This window comes from Cyprinodon tularosa, unplaced genomic scaffold (genome assembly GCF_016077235.1).
Source record: "Cyprinodon tularosa strain WSP-4 unplaced genomic scaffold, ASM1607723v1 ctg74, whole genome shotgun sequence".
NCBI lineage: Eukaryota > Metazoa > Chordata > Actinopteri > Cyprinodontiformes > Cyprinodontidae > Cyprinodon > Cyprinodon tularosa.
In genome coordinates, this window is record NW_024039496.1 from 312,557 (window position 1) to 326,352 (window position 13,796).

At 38.3% G+C, this 13,796-nt stretch overlaps 2 protein-coding genes across 8 annotated transcripts in view; one reads left to right on the forward strand and one right to left on the reverse strand.

Annotated features, from left to right (window-relative positions):
• mctp1a (multiple C2 domains, transmembrane 1a) overlaps positions 1–1,473 on the forward strand; it is a 171,961-nt gene extending 170,488 nt beyond the window's left edge. For all 6 annotated transcript variants that reach the window (XM_038269858.1, XM_038269859.1, XM_038269860.1 and 3 more), the window contains one exon: positions 750–1,473. In XM_038269858.1, the coding sequence (XP_038125786.1) occupies positions 750–821 (72 nt within the window). In that variant the 3' untranslated portion in view covers positions 822–1,473. The remainder of the gene's footprint in view (positions 1–749) is intronic.
• A 7,774-nt stretch (positions 1,474–9,247) lies between these two features.
• slf1 (SMC5-SMC6 complex localization factor 1) overlaps positions 9,248–13,796 on the reverse strand; it is a 43,322-nt gene continuing 38,773 nt past the window's right edge. For both annotated transcript variants that reach the window (XM_038269870.1, XM_038269871.1), the window contains exon 18: positions 9,248–10,238. In XM_038269870.1, the coding sequence (XP_038125798.1) occupies positions 9,739–10,238 (500 nt within the window). In that variant the 3' untranslated portion in view covers positions 9,248–9,738. The remainder of the gene's footprint in view (positions 10,239–13,796) is intronic.

Below are 13,796 nucleotides of genomic sequence, written 5' to 3' on the forward strand. Positions count from 1 at the left end.
AACTTTTGAATACAAAGAAAGAAATGAAAGTTATCCTAAAATTATCTCATATTTCCTTGAATTAAGCGAGTAAAAAAAATAATTTTAAAGCTCAAAACTGCAGAGTTCTTCGTGCTTACATAAGCCTGAAAAGAAGAACTGTAATTCCTAGTTTTTAGTAATTTATTTTCAGAGGACTGAAAGCTCTTACAGATGTGCTGCTTAATGGGGCAGGTGCAGACATAAAGAAAGGGTAGGTATTCATCTGTATATTGTGCAATAAAAAGTTCAGACACCTTCTTAAAAAGTCCGGGAACAGATTAGAACACGACCCTATTTATAATTATAGCTTTAATTTCAGGCCATTTGATGTAACTCCAGATTAATATGCAGTATTTTATTTCTGCAGCTTGTCTCCTTCCTACTGCTCACTAATAGGATGACTATCGGCCGTCCAATTCTTCCACAGGCTCTCACCCTGTTCTTTGTTTGTCTGTCTGATCCCTTCCTGTAGGCCACTGTTGCACATCTGTGTGTGTTTTTGTTACATGAACATATGTGGACCTTTTGCTACAACAGAGCTCTATTTCAGTACTTTTGCGTGCGTGCATGTCTGCATCTGTGCGTGCGCGTTGTAATCAGTGTGTAATCCCTTCCCCGAGGCCGCCGTTCCACACAGCTGGACCGGAGCCTCTGGAGGGTTTCTGCTATTCAAGCATCCTTTGCTCTCTCCACCTGACCCAGTGGTGTGTGTGTGTGTGTTTTAACAGGTGCAGTACCAACAGCTGAAACTGGATCCCAATCCCAGTCCAAATAAAAGGAAGAAAAACAACCCGGGGTAGATTACGCCGTCCGCCCACAGACTCCTCTCTTCTTCATTTTCCTCCTGCTGGTCTGATACAGGACACTGAGAAGAACATCTTGGCTGAACCATCCTCCTTCTATTTATATCCCTTCTTATTTTTTTTTTACTTAATTTCTTCCTTCAGTAGACTTACCAGCTTCCTTTATGAATAATCTTTATGAATAATAATATTGAGCAAGGATTTTTACATCATTATCGTTGTTATTATTGCTATTATTATGTAGTCTTGCTTTTAATGTGTTGAGTCCTTTTTTTATATCAGCTTTATCCTTCCGTCTGGAGGTCTGTATAATCGCCACAGTGGTTAAACAGATACACTGAAATATTTAGAGATGATTGGGTGCATTATTTTAATAGAATTTTTAAATAATCATTGTTGACATTTCTTTAGTTTATTCTATATAGCTTTGAAACATTTTTGGTCAAATATTTGTATTTTCTTAATTGTTTTTATACTAATGCATCCTTACTTCATCTCCTCTTAAACTTGTTCATGATTATATGTTTGCTGGTAGTACTGTAGTTTGGGTTGTTACCTGAATTAGCGAACAAAGCTGATTGGGAGTGTAGTTTATAACTTCCAGATATGTTTCTTCACCAAGAAGAACATCTCAGCAAATTAGATTTTTTTTTAAAGTTGGTCGGACCCAAGGGCCATCACACAGAGGGGTATCCAGTGTAAGGGCAGACTGTTGCATTCCATGTGTTTCAGAGCCAGAGGCAATATCAGGAGCACCTTAGCTGACAGGAGAAGAAAAAAGGAAACAAAGGACAGTTCAGTAGATTAAAATTCCTCCTAGATGAGGATGGATTTTGCATTTCATGTAGACATCAAGGTTCCAAAGTTTGGAGGAAGAGTGGAGCAGCACAAAATCCAAGCTGCTTCAATTTCAGTTAAAACTTTTCAATGACAGGAATAATTTGAGGAGCCATGTCATGTGATGGTGTGGGTACAAATTCAGAGCAGCTGTCCATCAGGAAATTTTTATCAAGATTTGGATTTTATTTCCATGTAGGACTTTCCTACATTGCCAAATGTACAGATCTGCCATAACAACTGCGCTTGATGGGTCAGCAAACCCCCAACAGCCAACTCCATAAGATGGCAACAGCAGATCCAACATTGCAGACTTGCTTGAGGCTACCAATAAAGCAAATTCCAGTTTTCCACTTATCTGAATTTACAATTTTCAACGGCTGTACAAACAGCACTTAAGACAAACTAATCAATGGAAGAAATGTATCACTAGCTGTGTTTCCATCAATAACCAAATTGTACAAATTCTAATTGCGAAAATAAATTTGGTGGATGGAAACACCGCAATTTCTTAAAAACTTGCATTTTGCAATAAAAAGCTTTTGTGCTTCAATTAAGTCGTTTTGTGGCCATTTTCAGAGCTATTTAGTGTGCAAACGTGTTCAAATGCAATTTCAACTGTCTTCGTTATTTCATGGAAATACTGCAATTGCGTTTTTAAAATTAGCAAAATATCGCCATACTTTTGTGCACATTTGTAATGGAAACACAGCTAGTGCGGATTATTGAATCAGGTTCCTGAAACAGTTTGCCTACTATGATAAATGAGTGAGTTTCATTTCCTTTTTTGTTACATTTGAGATTCATTAAATAAAACAAAGCCAGAAAAAACAAGTTGGAAATATGTTAGATTTAGTGTAGCCCTAGGATGCTAGTAAATGTGCAGTTTAACCTTGCCAACGTCGTCACTCGTTCGGACCGACACCTTCTCAGTGAGGAGGTGCCGAAGACGGGGCCTGCTGTCGCTTTGTTTATATAGATGTCAGCTGGTCTATGTAGAGTGTCATCGAGCAGGCAGGCAGGCCTTTAGGCAGACACAGCCCTAATCTTGTTTGAAAGGCCGGTCTCCTTCCCTCTCATCTCCCTGTGTGTTTGCCTTGGCGGCCACACATGAAAGCATTTACACACGAGACGTACTTCTTCAGCACGGGCACGTATGCAGACACAAAGAGCCCCAGCTTCTCTCTCTACCTCTCAAGAGAGAAAGCGCGCATCTCTTGTAGGAAGTCTTGCACACTGTAACTACTTGCTTGCAGATGAAAACAGAATGTCATATTTGTGCAGCAACATTTTCTCCCTCTCAACCGCACGCACACACACACACAGGAAAATGCTCTCTATGATGCGGCGCCTGGGGCTGGCCGCCCTCTCCATCTGCCCCACCTCCTGTGCCCACAGCTCTACTTTGATCAGCCCTTCCAGAGACATGGGCTCGTATGTGCGAGCTGTGTATTTACAGAGAAGTGTTTGCATATACACATTTACGCAATCAAAGATTCTCTCAGCGTCGGTGTGTGGTACAATTGCATCTCCCCTCCAGCTCTAGACTGACACTCAGACTCAGTGTGTGTGTATTCGTGTGCGCGCTGCAGTAAAAACGGCAGCTGTTTTTTGGTGTTGACTTTGTGGAGATGCTTGATGAGCAGCAAGTCATTGTGTGACAAGACAAGGCTCCGAGGGGACTTAGGCCTGAGATGTCAGGGACGGAGGAATATTTGTGTGTGTCTGTTTTATCCTATTTCAAAACCCACTTCCCGTCATGCTTTCCCCGTTTGCTCTCTCTCTGCGGTTTCCTCGTTCGTCAGTAAGCAGGGTTGCGACCCTGTCTGAGGGAACGGTCTCTTGGGCCTCTTGCATAGCTTCTCTTGAAAGATCACAGCACAGGCTATGTTTGAGGAGGTCCTGTCTCATCCTATTGATCCCTGCCTCCATTTCCCATTGCCTCGACTTCTTTGTCTGACTGTCTTTAAGTCTGTAAGCCCCTGCTCTGTCTGTCTGTGTGCCGTCACCTTCCACCCTCTGAAACTCCTTCCTTCCGTATAACTGTTTCCATACTTTTATATGATTTTGTTGTCTGATCCATCTGGAAAAAAGTAATACTGTTTCTTTTAGAGCATTACCACAAACTTGTCACTTTGACTCCTGAGGAATGCCTTTTTTTGTAATGCCTGATGAACTGCTTGAATACTTGACATTTTATTTGTACTGTAACAGTGCAGGCAACTTTTGTTATCACCGCTTGTAAAGATTGTAAAAAGATTTTAAGTTAATCAAACTTTCCTTACAGTAGGGTAACTACAACAAAATAAATACTTTATTTGGGTGCCTTTATTTATCGGAAAACCCAGCAATGGTAAAATTTTATGATTGACGACAAAAGGCTTTTCTGTCCATATTAGTTCAATGCTTTGCAAAAGGTATTCACTCTCCTTGGCTTATCGATTTACATCATTGTTAATCCTATTTTCTCTGATTAGCAGAAATAGTAGAAGTCAGTGAAATGAACTAATAATAAAAACACACAGTTGCTATAAGGCCCCAAAGCAAGAAGTATCACACCATGAAGACCAATGAGCTTGACAAACAGGTTGGGGACAATCTTGTTGAGAAGTAGAAATTTGAGGGGTTATAGAAAAATCCCCTTACCTAAACTAACAGAAACTGAGTTGCTATATTTGAACTCTTAATTTGGATTTTTTTTATGTCCATGTTAGAAATTTCAATCAGAAAATTCAAACTTGACATTAAGAGTCAGAAAGTGATGGCAGCACAACAGAACTTGACTTCCATTTTCAAGATGGCTGCCACTTGTATCATCCAGTTGTACCTTTTCAGTGTTTCTAAGACCATAATGCATAGAACAGTGTTTTTGTCATTATATTTGTAACATTTCCATAATGGCCATATATGAACAACGAACGATATTGCATAAAGGAATGATATTACTATTAGATAAATTTTCTCCAGCTTCACAAATCTGAGATAAATGGAATGCAGCATTAATAAAAGAGGCAGCACAGACATCAATGTTAACCATCAATGAGTTGCATAGTACCACAGCAAAGACTGGATTGCCTCCGAATAGGACAACAATAAAGCATACAGTCCATTAAGCTGGATTGATGAGAAACAAAAGCCATCAGTTACTTTTTTAATAAAGTTTGTTTTCAGTTTACTAAAAGGCAAGTTCTGGATAGATAAGATCAAAATTAAAGTTTTCGGCCACAAAGGAAAACTCCACCTCTTGTACAAACTGGTTTGAGCTAAAAATGCTCTTCATTGGCAAAAACCATCCAACATAAAGGAGGAGGAGCAGTTTCCTTGGGGAATGGGCAGAAATCCCGGTGGTGTATGTCTCAAACTCATAGGGACTTATCCGATGTGACTTTCAGCTTTAATTGCCACAAATGTGTCTCTGACTGTGGGGGGGGGATGAACAGTTATGCACACTAAAGTGTTCTATGATTTAATCCCATTTGATCTTTGATTTACAATAAACATAATGATGAATTTTCAATGAAAATTGAAATTGTCTGTCATAAAAAAGGTTCAAATTCTCTAACAGTTCTCCAAGTTGTGAGGTATAAAAAGATGAATGATGGCGGGGGGTGAATACTTTTACAGGCAATTGTACTGGCAAATGTTATGCCACTTTATTTATTTTATTAAAAGATATTGTTTCTAAGCATGAGATTTTCACACACAGAAAAAACTCAAAACTTGAATTTAAAAAGTACTATTTAGTTGAGAGATTTCGCTGTTTAAGTAGTTTTTTTTTCCCGGCTTTCTACAAATCTTTACCAGGGGGATGAAAATATTTGTCTGCATCCATTTGTTACAGGTTTGTGAATGTTGTGTGGTTATGCATCCAAATTTCTCTATTTGTTGTTAGTTGATAGTTTTGGCTGCATTTATCAGCAAACCAAAGTGTGATTTTTGTATAAAAATAGATATATGAAGAATGTATCAGACTGATGGTTTTAGAGGTAAAAGAAGCACTTTTTATTTGAATGAGGTAATTTATTTTGTAAAGAATACTGTACATAGCCAACTGATTACTCTATGGTTATATTTTATACAATATGCCTGTTGATGGTCTTGTAATAATAATGTAAAGGGTGTGTATTATCTGCCTTTTTTTTTTCTTTTTTTTTGTTTGTTTTTAAGATCAGTCTTGTCTCCTGGCAATATTTTCTGCTTGTGACATCATCTTTGTGTGCGCCATTATTGCAAGATATATCATTTAAAGACAGGAGACATGGAAGGAAGGGGATAATGCTATGAATGCAACATGAATTTAAGTAATGAAAAACATCTGATGTATTTTGGAGAAACAAAATAATTAGAGAAACATTTTAATTAAACATTTTTTATCAACTTCATTTTGTGTGGATTACTGATGCAGCAACATGGACACGTCTGGTTCAAGCTCCATATTTTTTCCTTTTCTGCATTGGCAGCTTGAGTTACAGCAACATGTGTCATTCTTCACTTTTCCCTAAATGATGTCCACAATACATATACACACATCTTTCATATCAAATCTCCATAATTCTCCAAACCAAAGTTCACAACTAATGCGGATCTTTTTACAGTAATGAGGCTTTGAATATGGCTTCCACAAAAAAAACGTGATATAGAAAAATTAAAGCTTAGCTTGCAGGAAAATGACATTAATGCATACCATTAAAGTATGTTTAAACTGAAAAACGCTGAATAGTGTAAAAATTGTTGAAAAGGAGGGAGGAGGAACTAAAGTTATTTGAAAATAGGATATATTTATAAAGAGTAGGATAAACGAACAACAGAGGATAGATTAATGGAAAGCTTGATGAATAGGTAAAAAAGTGTAATAATGGTTGGATGGATTGAAAAAGACATGGACCAAGGATAAGTGAATGGAAAATAATGAATGGATGGATAGATAAAAAGATAAATGGAGACAAAGGTTGTTAGATGTAGAGTCGGAAATTTGATGGATGAACAGAAGGAAAAAGGAAAGTGAGGGGACATAAAGCAAAAACATTGCTGGACACAAACAGAAAAAAAACATGCAAAAAGAACATAGGAAAATTGAAAAACAGGTGAGATGGATGGAAAAAACTCAAAGGAACAGAAAAACAAAAAGAAGCTCTAGCGTTGTACATAATACAATGTGATTTCATTATCCAGCATCATCTATAAGATACAGACAAGGTTTAATAAATAGCATGTTTTAATATTAGGGAGCAAAAAAGATTTTACTGTAATCTGTGTATAGGATTGGAAAGCAGTTTTGTTTTTGTGTGCTTCTCCTGTTTATTTTTCCTCTTTTCCAAACCAGTGCTTAGGTCTGTTCGTGAGAGTCTCACATGACTAAATCTGCCGGAGGGAAGACGTAAGTCGATCTCTAGGTGTAGGAATGGGCAGCTAGTGATCCACTGACCTGCTGTAGTTTCTTTCCTGATTCAGAGCAGCTGCAAACCTAACTGTAGATCCATTAGTCAGGATACTGAGCAACTGAATGTTTTCAGCAAAGGTGGAAGAAGGTTGTCCCTCCCCATTGTTCGCAGGAAGCAAAGAATCTGCTGGGTCTCTGGATGGTGTTACGGTCCTGCTCAGGACCTCTGGGATCAGTATAATAGACAGACAGGGTAAAAAAATTGGACAAGTGGAAGGAGCAGGCTGGGACAGATTGAAGGATAGAGATAGCTATATGAGTAAAGAGATGAATGACGATGTGTGTAGACACCGTTACGATTTTAAGAGACAGAACAACACTGCTAAAATGATATAGAAATAAGTTCAAATGTCCTTAATCATGTGTATTTACCCTTAATTTTACTAGTTAATTGGGATCATTTGCCACTGGAATGAGTATTTTTACTCTTAAAATAAGATAATTAGATAATATGGTCTTGTAATAAGACAATATAGTTGCTTTTTCTTATTTTAAATGTAAATTGTCTTGTTCCATTGGCAAAATGTATCACACACCTCCTCAATTCAAGACAAACAGCACCTATTTTAAGAAAAAATTACTTATTTAGATTTCATTTTTTTGCAGTCATTCTGATCTCCATATAAAGTCACTCAAAATTCAATGCTCAATTAAAAGCTAAGCTATCTTACAGATACAGTGTTAGAAAAGAGAAAGGAAGGAAAACTAAAGGTGCAAAAAAGTGCAAAAATCCACCTTTTAGCCACCAAATACATTTTATAATGTACTTGGAATCTTAAGGAGTGCAGAAAAGTAAAATTTAGTTTCTCTGGATTCCTTTTTACCTGTTCATTCCACCTTGGTCCTATTTTTTTAAGATTCTTTAATTGCATTTTAAGATTTTTTTTAGAAAACAACCACATTATTTACTGCACAAATGCTAAACAAGGTAAAGGCCTGCCGCCTTATCTATTACAGCGTTTTTTACAGTCCAAGGATGCTGAAGCTCCAACTGGATAAGTTAAAATGTTTAGTTCTTGGGTGAGTAAACTCACAGATTAATTACACCATCTCTTAGTTTCTGTGCAAGTAATTGTATATCAGCTATTATAATAAAGAAATGGCTGGGGAGGGTAGAGTGAAACAGAGACCTTGAGGGGGTCTGAGTGTGAGGTGCCTAATTCACATTTAAAGATAGCGCACTGAAACGGACAAACCTCAGAACATAAGTGAGAGGAGGGCTTGTTGAGGTACAATGACTAAAGCATTGCAGTTTCATTTTAAATAGGCTGTTACTAAGTGATTTAAATGCAAACATGGAGGATTTAAAATGACAGGTTCCCTTTAAATTCAGATAGAAACTCCACTGGCTGTCCGTGCATTTTAGACTTAATTTGAAAATTATCTTCTTTTTTTAAGTGCCTAAATAACCTTACCCCATCTTACCTCTGAGCTTCTTCGCCCCTACTTGCCTCCTTGGTCCCTCAGGTCAGCAAAACAGCAGCTCCTACAGGTACCGAAGTTTAAGAGGAAGCTCAGAGGTGCCAGAGCTTTCTCTATCGCCGCTCCTCTTTTATGGAATAGCCTCCTGCTGCACATTAGGGAAGCTCCTTCACTGCCAAATTCAAGACTTACTTTTATTCGCTGGCTTTTAACACTGGCAGGAGTTACTTGTTGTGACCTTGTTTATTTAGCCAAATTCATATTATTGCCTTATGTCATATCTCTATGCTGTATTTAATCTTGTATTTTTTCATTATGTTCAGCAGTTTGTTTAAGCTGTTTTAAAGCACTCTACAAATAAAGTTAATGATTTACACCATTTTATTGACATTAGAGAAGCCCACCATCAATGACAGTTTGTTTCCGTTTCCCAATTCTTCTCCAATATTTGGCTTTTATTGTAAACAGTGGAGTGGAATATAGTATTTCTGATATGCTTAAAGTAAAAGATGAACATGCCTTTTTGTAAAAAAAACAAACAAAAAACAGTATATATGAAAACATGAAAATCTACAACCACAATAGTTCATTTGAAGGCAGTCAGTTCTTATCAGACATATTTACATAGAGCCATCAGTCCTTCAGTCTTAGTACCAACATGAGGAGCAGCTTTATTTTGATTTGATTAGTCTGATGAGAGAAGCAGCGAATGAGGAAACTTGTATCAATTTCACTTGAGCTGTTCTTTATTAAAGATTTTTCTTTAATTTCCATGACTCAGAAAATTAAACCAAAATGAATTTTCTAAAAAAAACTCAATATATGCATTTTGAAACAAAACTTAAATGTCATAAAAACATTTATTTATACACAGCAGGAAAGGTGAAAAGTCAAACTGCAGCTATTCAGTTCACACTGAAATGTTAGTGTTTATATAAAGTAACACTTTAAATGATTTGAAAATATAGTTTTTTATTTATACATTTTTTTGAAAAGCAAAATATAAAAATATCTAATTATCTACTACAGCTATTTACAAGTAAACATAGCTTTCCAGAAATAACTTCAAAATTACAAGTTAATAAATGAACATGACAGAAATGTTACCCTGTAACGAACGTGCAAACCAGGGTCAGTGCCTACAGGGGTCACATTACTGCATAAAACCTTTAACAAAGGCTGTGCAAATCTTTTTTCCAAGTTATGGATCTTTTCTTACAAATCAGCAACTAGTGCTTTGCCTTGAGAGCTTAGGTTCTCCAATGTTTCCATTAGGAAGACCGTTTTCTCTGCTCTGCACTCCTTCACAGCCAGAGACAGAGCTTCTCTGTGCTCTCCTCGGCTCAGCTTTAGCAACGTCTCCACGTCTTCCGCCAGCTTCACCGCCCGCTGATCTGTCCAGTCCAAAGTCACATTTTGGAGGGAGTGTTTCTCCATGGCTGTGACCAGCTTGTAGACCAGGGTGTGGGGTTGGTCTTCCAGCTGCAGGAGGCCAGGCAGACCCCTATCCAGCTGGTAGGAGAAAATAATGTGGCCCAGCAGATAGGATGCCGCCTCCAGGAGAGGAAGGTTGGTCACCTCCGTTTGGTCTTTGTTCATGCGGGCCAAATCCCCGACCTGAGCGCTGCGGAGGAGCTCCTCCCTCTGACCGGGCACAGAGACCAGATCCAGCGGCGCCTGTCCGTCTCCATCAGTCTGCTGGAGGAGAACCGAGCCTGAGAAGACCCGAGATATTCAGAATCAGATCACACAGCATTCATTGCATGCTGTCACAAGCTGCAAACAGTCCCATTGTGGGTCTTTTGCACAGAAAAAACATTCAGCAGAAGGAGGAATGAATCTGAAACTAAAGTCTGATCAGGAGATGAACAGAGAATATTTTGTTGGAAGATATGCTTTTATAAAGGCACCACTCTGTTTTGTTTTTTAATCTTTTAACACCCCTCTATAAATAGGCTGCTGTCTTCCATTCAACTTAAGCCTTATATATTTATTCTTATTAATAAAGACACAGTATTTTCCCCTTTCTGATAAGTTCTTTCTACTCTTTTTTACAGCTTTACTTTTATTTACTTTTTTTTTATAATATTAAGTGTGTAAGTCTGGTGTCACATGTTTTGCAGCCATCATGCCCAGATTATCCTGCTAGGGGACAATAAAGGTATCCCTGCTATGCTTATCAATATGATGCAAAGAAGAAAGAAACTTATTACTATTAATCAAAAATGATATATTCAACACTCATATTTTGGTCATTACCTCAAAGCTCATTGCATTTTATTAGGACTTTATAATAAGAAACATTTTGTAAAGTTAAACTAAGCAGACATCAAGGACTGTAACAGCCAGTTAATCTCCCATTTATTTAGGTTAGGTGTATAAAGAAAGGGAAACACCTAAAACATGAACGAGCACGAGAAATGAAAAGCCCCAATTCAGATCAAAACATACCAATGGAGTCAAAATAGTCCAATCAAAGTTCAAGGCTGTAATCAATTAAGAACGTGAGCATTCAAGCATAAAGTCCAAGCAAAATACATACATTTTAAGAGCTGTAACGAGGCAAAAAGTGAAAAAAAGGAAGGGGAGTGAATACTTCTGCATGAAAGGAGATTCTACAACACATCAAAGCACAAATCATTAAATATTCATAGGTCATTTCAGGCGAGCCTCAGTTCACCACCCAAATTTAAAGGATTTCAAAAGCCGCAGACTGACCTTAAACATGGAGGTTAATGACTGCAATGTTTACAACAAGTTTAAGCCTCAGCGATAACAGGCAGAACAGATTTTTAGCCAAGTTACCTTAGTCTGCAGCATCGTTATCAAATAAGGCAGAAGAGACATGGCCCGGGTCAACGGCAGGACGAGGCACTGAGATGGGTGGTCGGCACGACACCAATGCATACGCCACATAACACATCCTCTCGCTCTCCGAATGCAGAGTGTGAGAAGTGGAAGGTCTAAAATGAACAGCTGTTTTCCCACCAGCCCTCAGCGCCAGACGGGCCTATTAGCTCACTTCAACGCTAACTTCAGCTGACACCTCGCCTTAACTCTGTGACTGGCAGGTCACTTTGTGTTTGTGTTACAGGCTCAGAGGGGGAGTGACCTGACGCAGGGTCGCTTTTTCTGATGCACTGCTGTATGTGAGCTTGAGGCCGTCGACACAGACCATGGAGCTGATGATTTGAAGCAGACCATGACTGCTACATTTAGCTCTGCCTTGCTGCAACTTTAAAGTAAAAAAAAAAAAAAACTATTTAAATCAGTCAAAAAAATTCATTAAAATCTCTTGTGAATAATAAAACACACATATGGTTCTAACTTTCATTGTATACATTTAAAACGTCTCCACATTTTCCGCCTTCTGCGTTGCTGAGCTGCATTCAGCAGAAGGTGACAGTCGGAGCTGAATATAACACTTTCTTCTCTCCCTTACAAAGCCGAAATCATGATGCTGACATTTACCATCTTGTTTCTCTCCTCTCTATTCAGGCTGAAAGCCATTTTCCTGTGTCAAACAGGCCCGTGCACATTTAGCCTGTACGGAGTGGGTCGAGTCAAGAGTGAGCCCTTTGTTTGCTTCCAGATAGACCCATTTCTATAGCAAACTGCTTTGGATGGCACTTGACTGTTCAACCTTGGCAATGCTGCCACTTACGAGCAAGTTTACAGCTCTGCGGAGGGTCCGTACGACGGCCTCAAAGCATAAGGGCTGCTTGATTACACTGCTGGTGCTTGTTTGCTGTTTGACAGACACCGTGGGGATGGAGGAACTTTGATACTGGAATAAAGGGATGACTGTGTTTTAAAGTCAAAGATAAACCAGGCTTCCTGTGTCTTCCTGGCTGAACCAGTCAATGAGATCACCATGTTTAAGCTCTACAAGGTTGAGCTAAGCCTGCAATTTTCAGAGTATAGTATAGAACCATTAAGATACTAAAATTATCTGAAAATATAGAATGGACTTAGAGTCCTCTAATGTTGCAAAGATTCAACACAGGCATCTAGCTCTAACAGCCACAGCTTCCCAGTATCATACAAGTGTTACCATGCAACCGCCGCCCCGAACAGCGAAAGGAGTTTATCTATTATACGCTTTAAAGTGAAAATTACATTCTTCGGTAAAAATGTCACGAGCAAAGCACCAGTCGTAATATAATATGGGGAGTGTTGGTCTAGTGGTTAAGAGCAGTGCGCTTGTGCTCTAAGGAGTTTGCAAGTACCCGTTTGGATCCCCACAGCCTCCACTCTGGGTTCCTGAGCAAAATCCTTAACCCCACACTGATCCCTGGGCGCCACACAATGGCAGCCCACTGCTCCCCAAAGGGATGGGTCAAAAGGCAGAGAAGGAATTTCGCCATTGTTAGACACTAAGGTGCAAACAGAGAACGAGAGGATAAAAAAATGTGAAAAGAGATATAGGGATTCAAGGATGGACGCCTTAAACAGGCAACTGTAACAAATGAGTAGAAATCTGATATTTCTGCCAAAGTCTAAAAGTTTGTCCAAATACGCCTCCTGTAACTAAAGCATTGATTTTTCAGATGATTGATCTAGGCTCGGCTCACAAATGAAATTAAATATATTGATTTTGCAATTTTACACGTATTGTTTCAACTACAAATAAGTAAATGATGTTAGGAGAGTCAGTTTAATTTTTTTTGCATGCTTGTTTGCATCTGTATTCTGAAAACAAAACAAAAACTGAACAGATGACACTTTTTGAAAAACTACAGAAAGGAGAACACTTGCAGATTTTATATATATTAGAAGTTATTACATTTTTATAACATCCCACTTATTGTTAGGTTTAGACCTTTTTAACACTGGTAATCTGATCAAGATTAAGGGCCTTAAATCAATAACTAATATTAATATCCTCCCTGTTAAACCTATGGCTTTATCTTAAGTTGAAAAAGGTGTAATTTCAGAAGGAGCCAGATCAATAATTCAGGCTGGGCTCTTTAACTTATATAAAAGAGACCTATATCACTTTTTAATGCACAGCCTGCAGCCCATCAGAATCAAGTATTCACCCTGACCAAAATACATTTTCTGTCTCATTTTGAAAAGACACATATAGAAAGAAAAATAAAAAAAACTAGTTATTTTCTTTAGACACTGAAGAAAGGAAAGTAAGGAAAATGTGTGAGAAGCCATTTTGGAACCAAATCAGTAATTCCCACGTACTTTCAGGTCGCCACAAAAGATGGCTGGACTTTTCTGGATTCTGGCTTCTTTGTGCTTCTTTTTAGTTACAGCTTTTT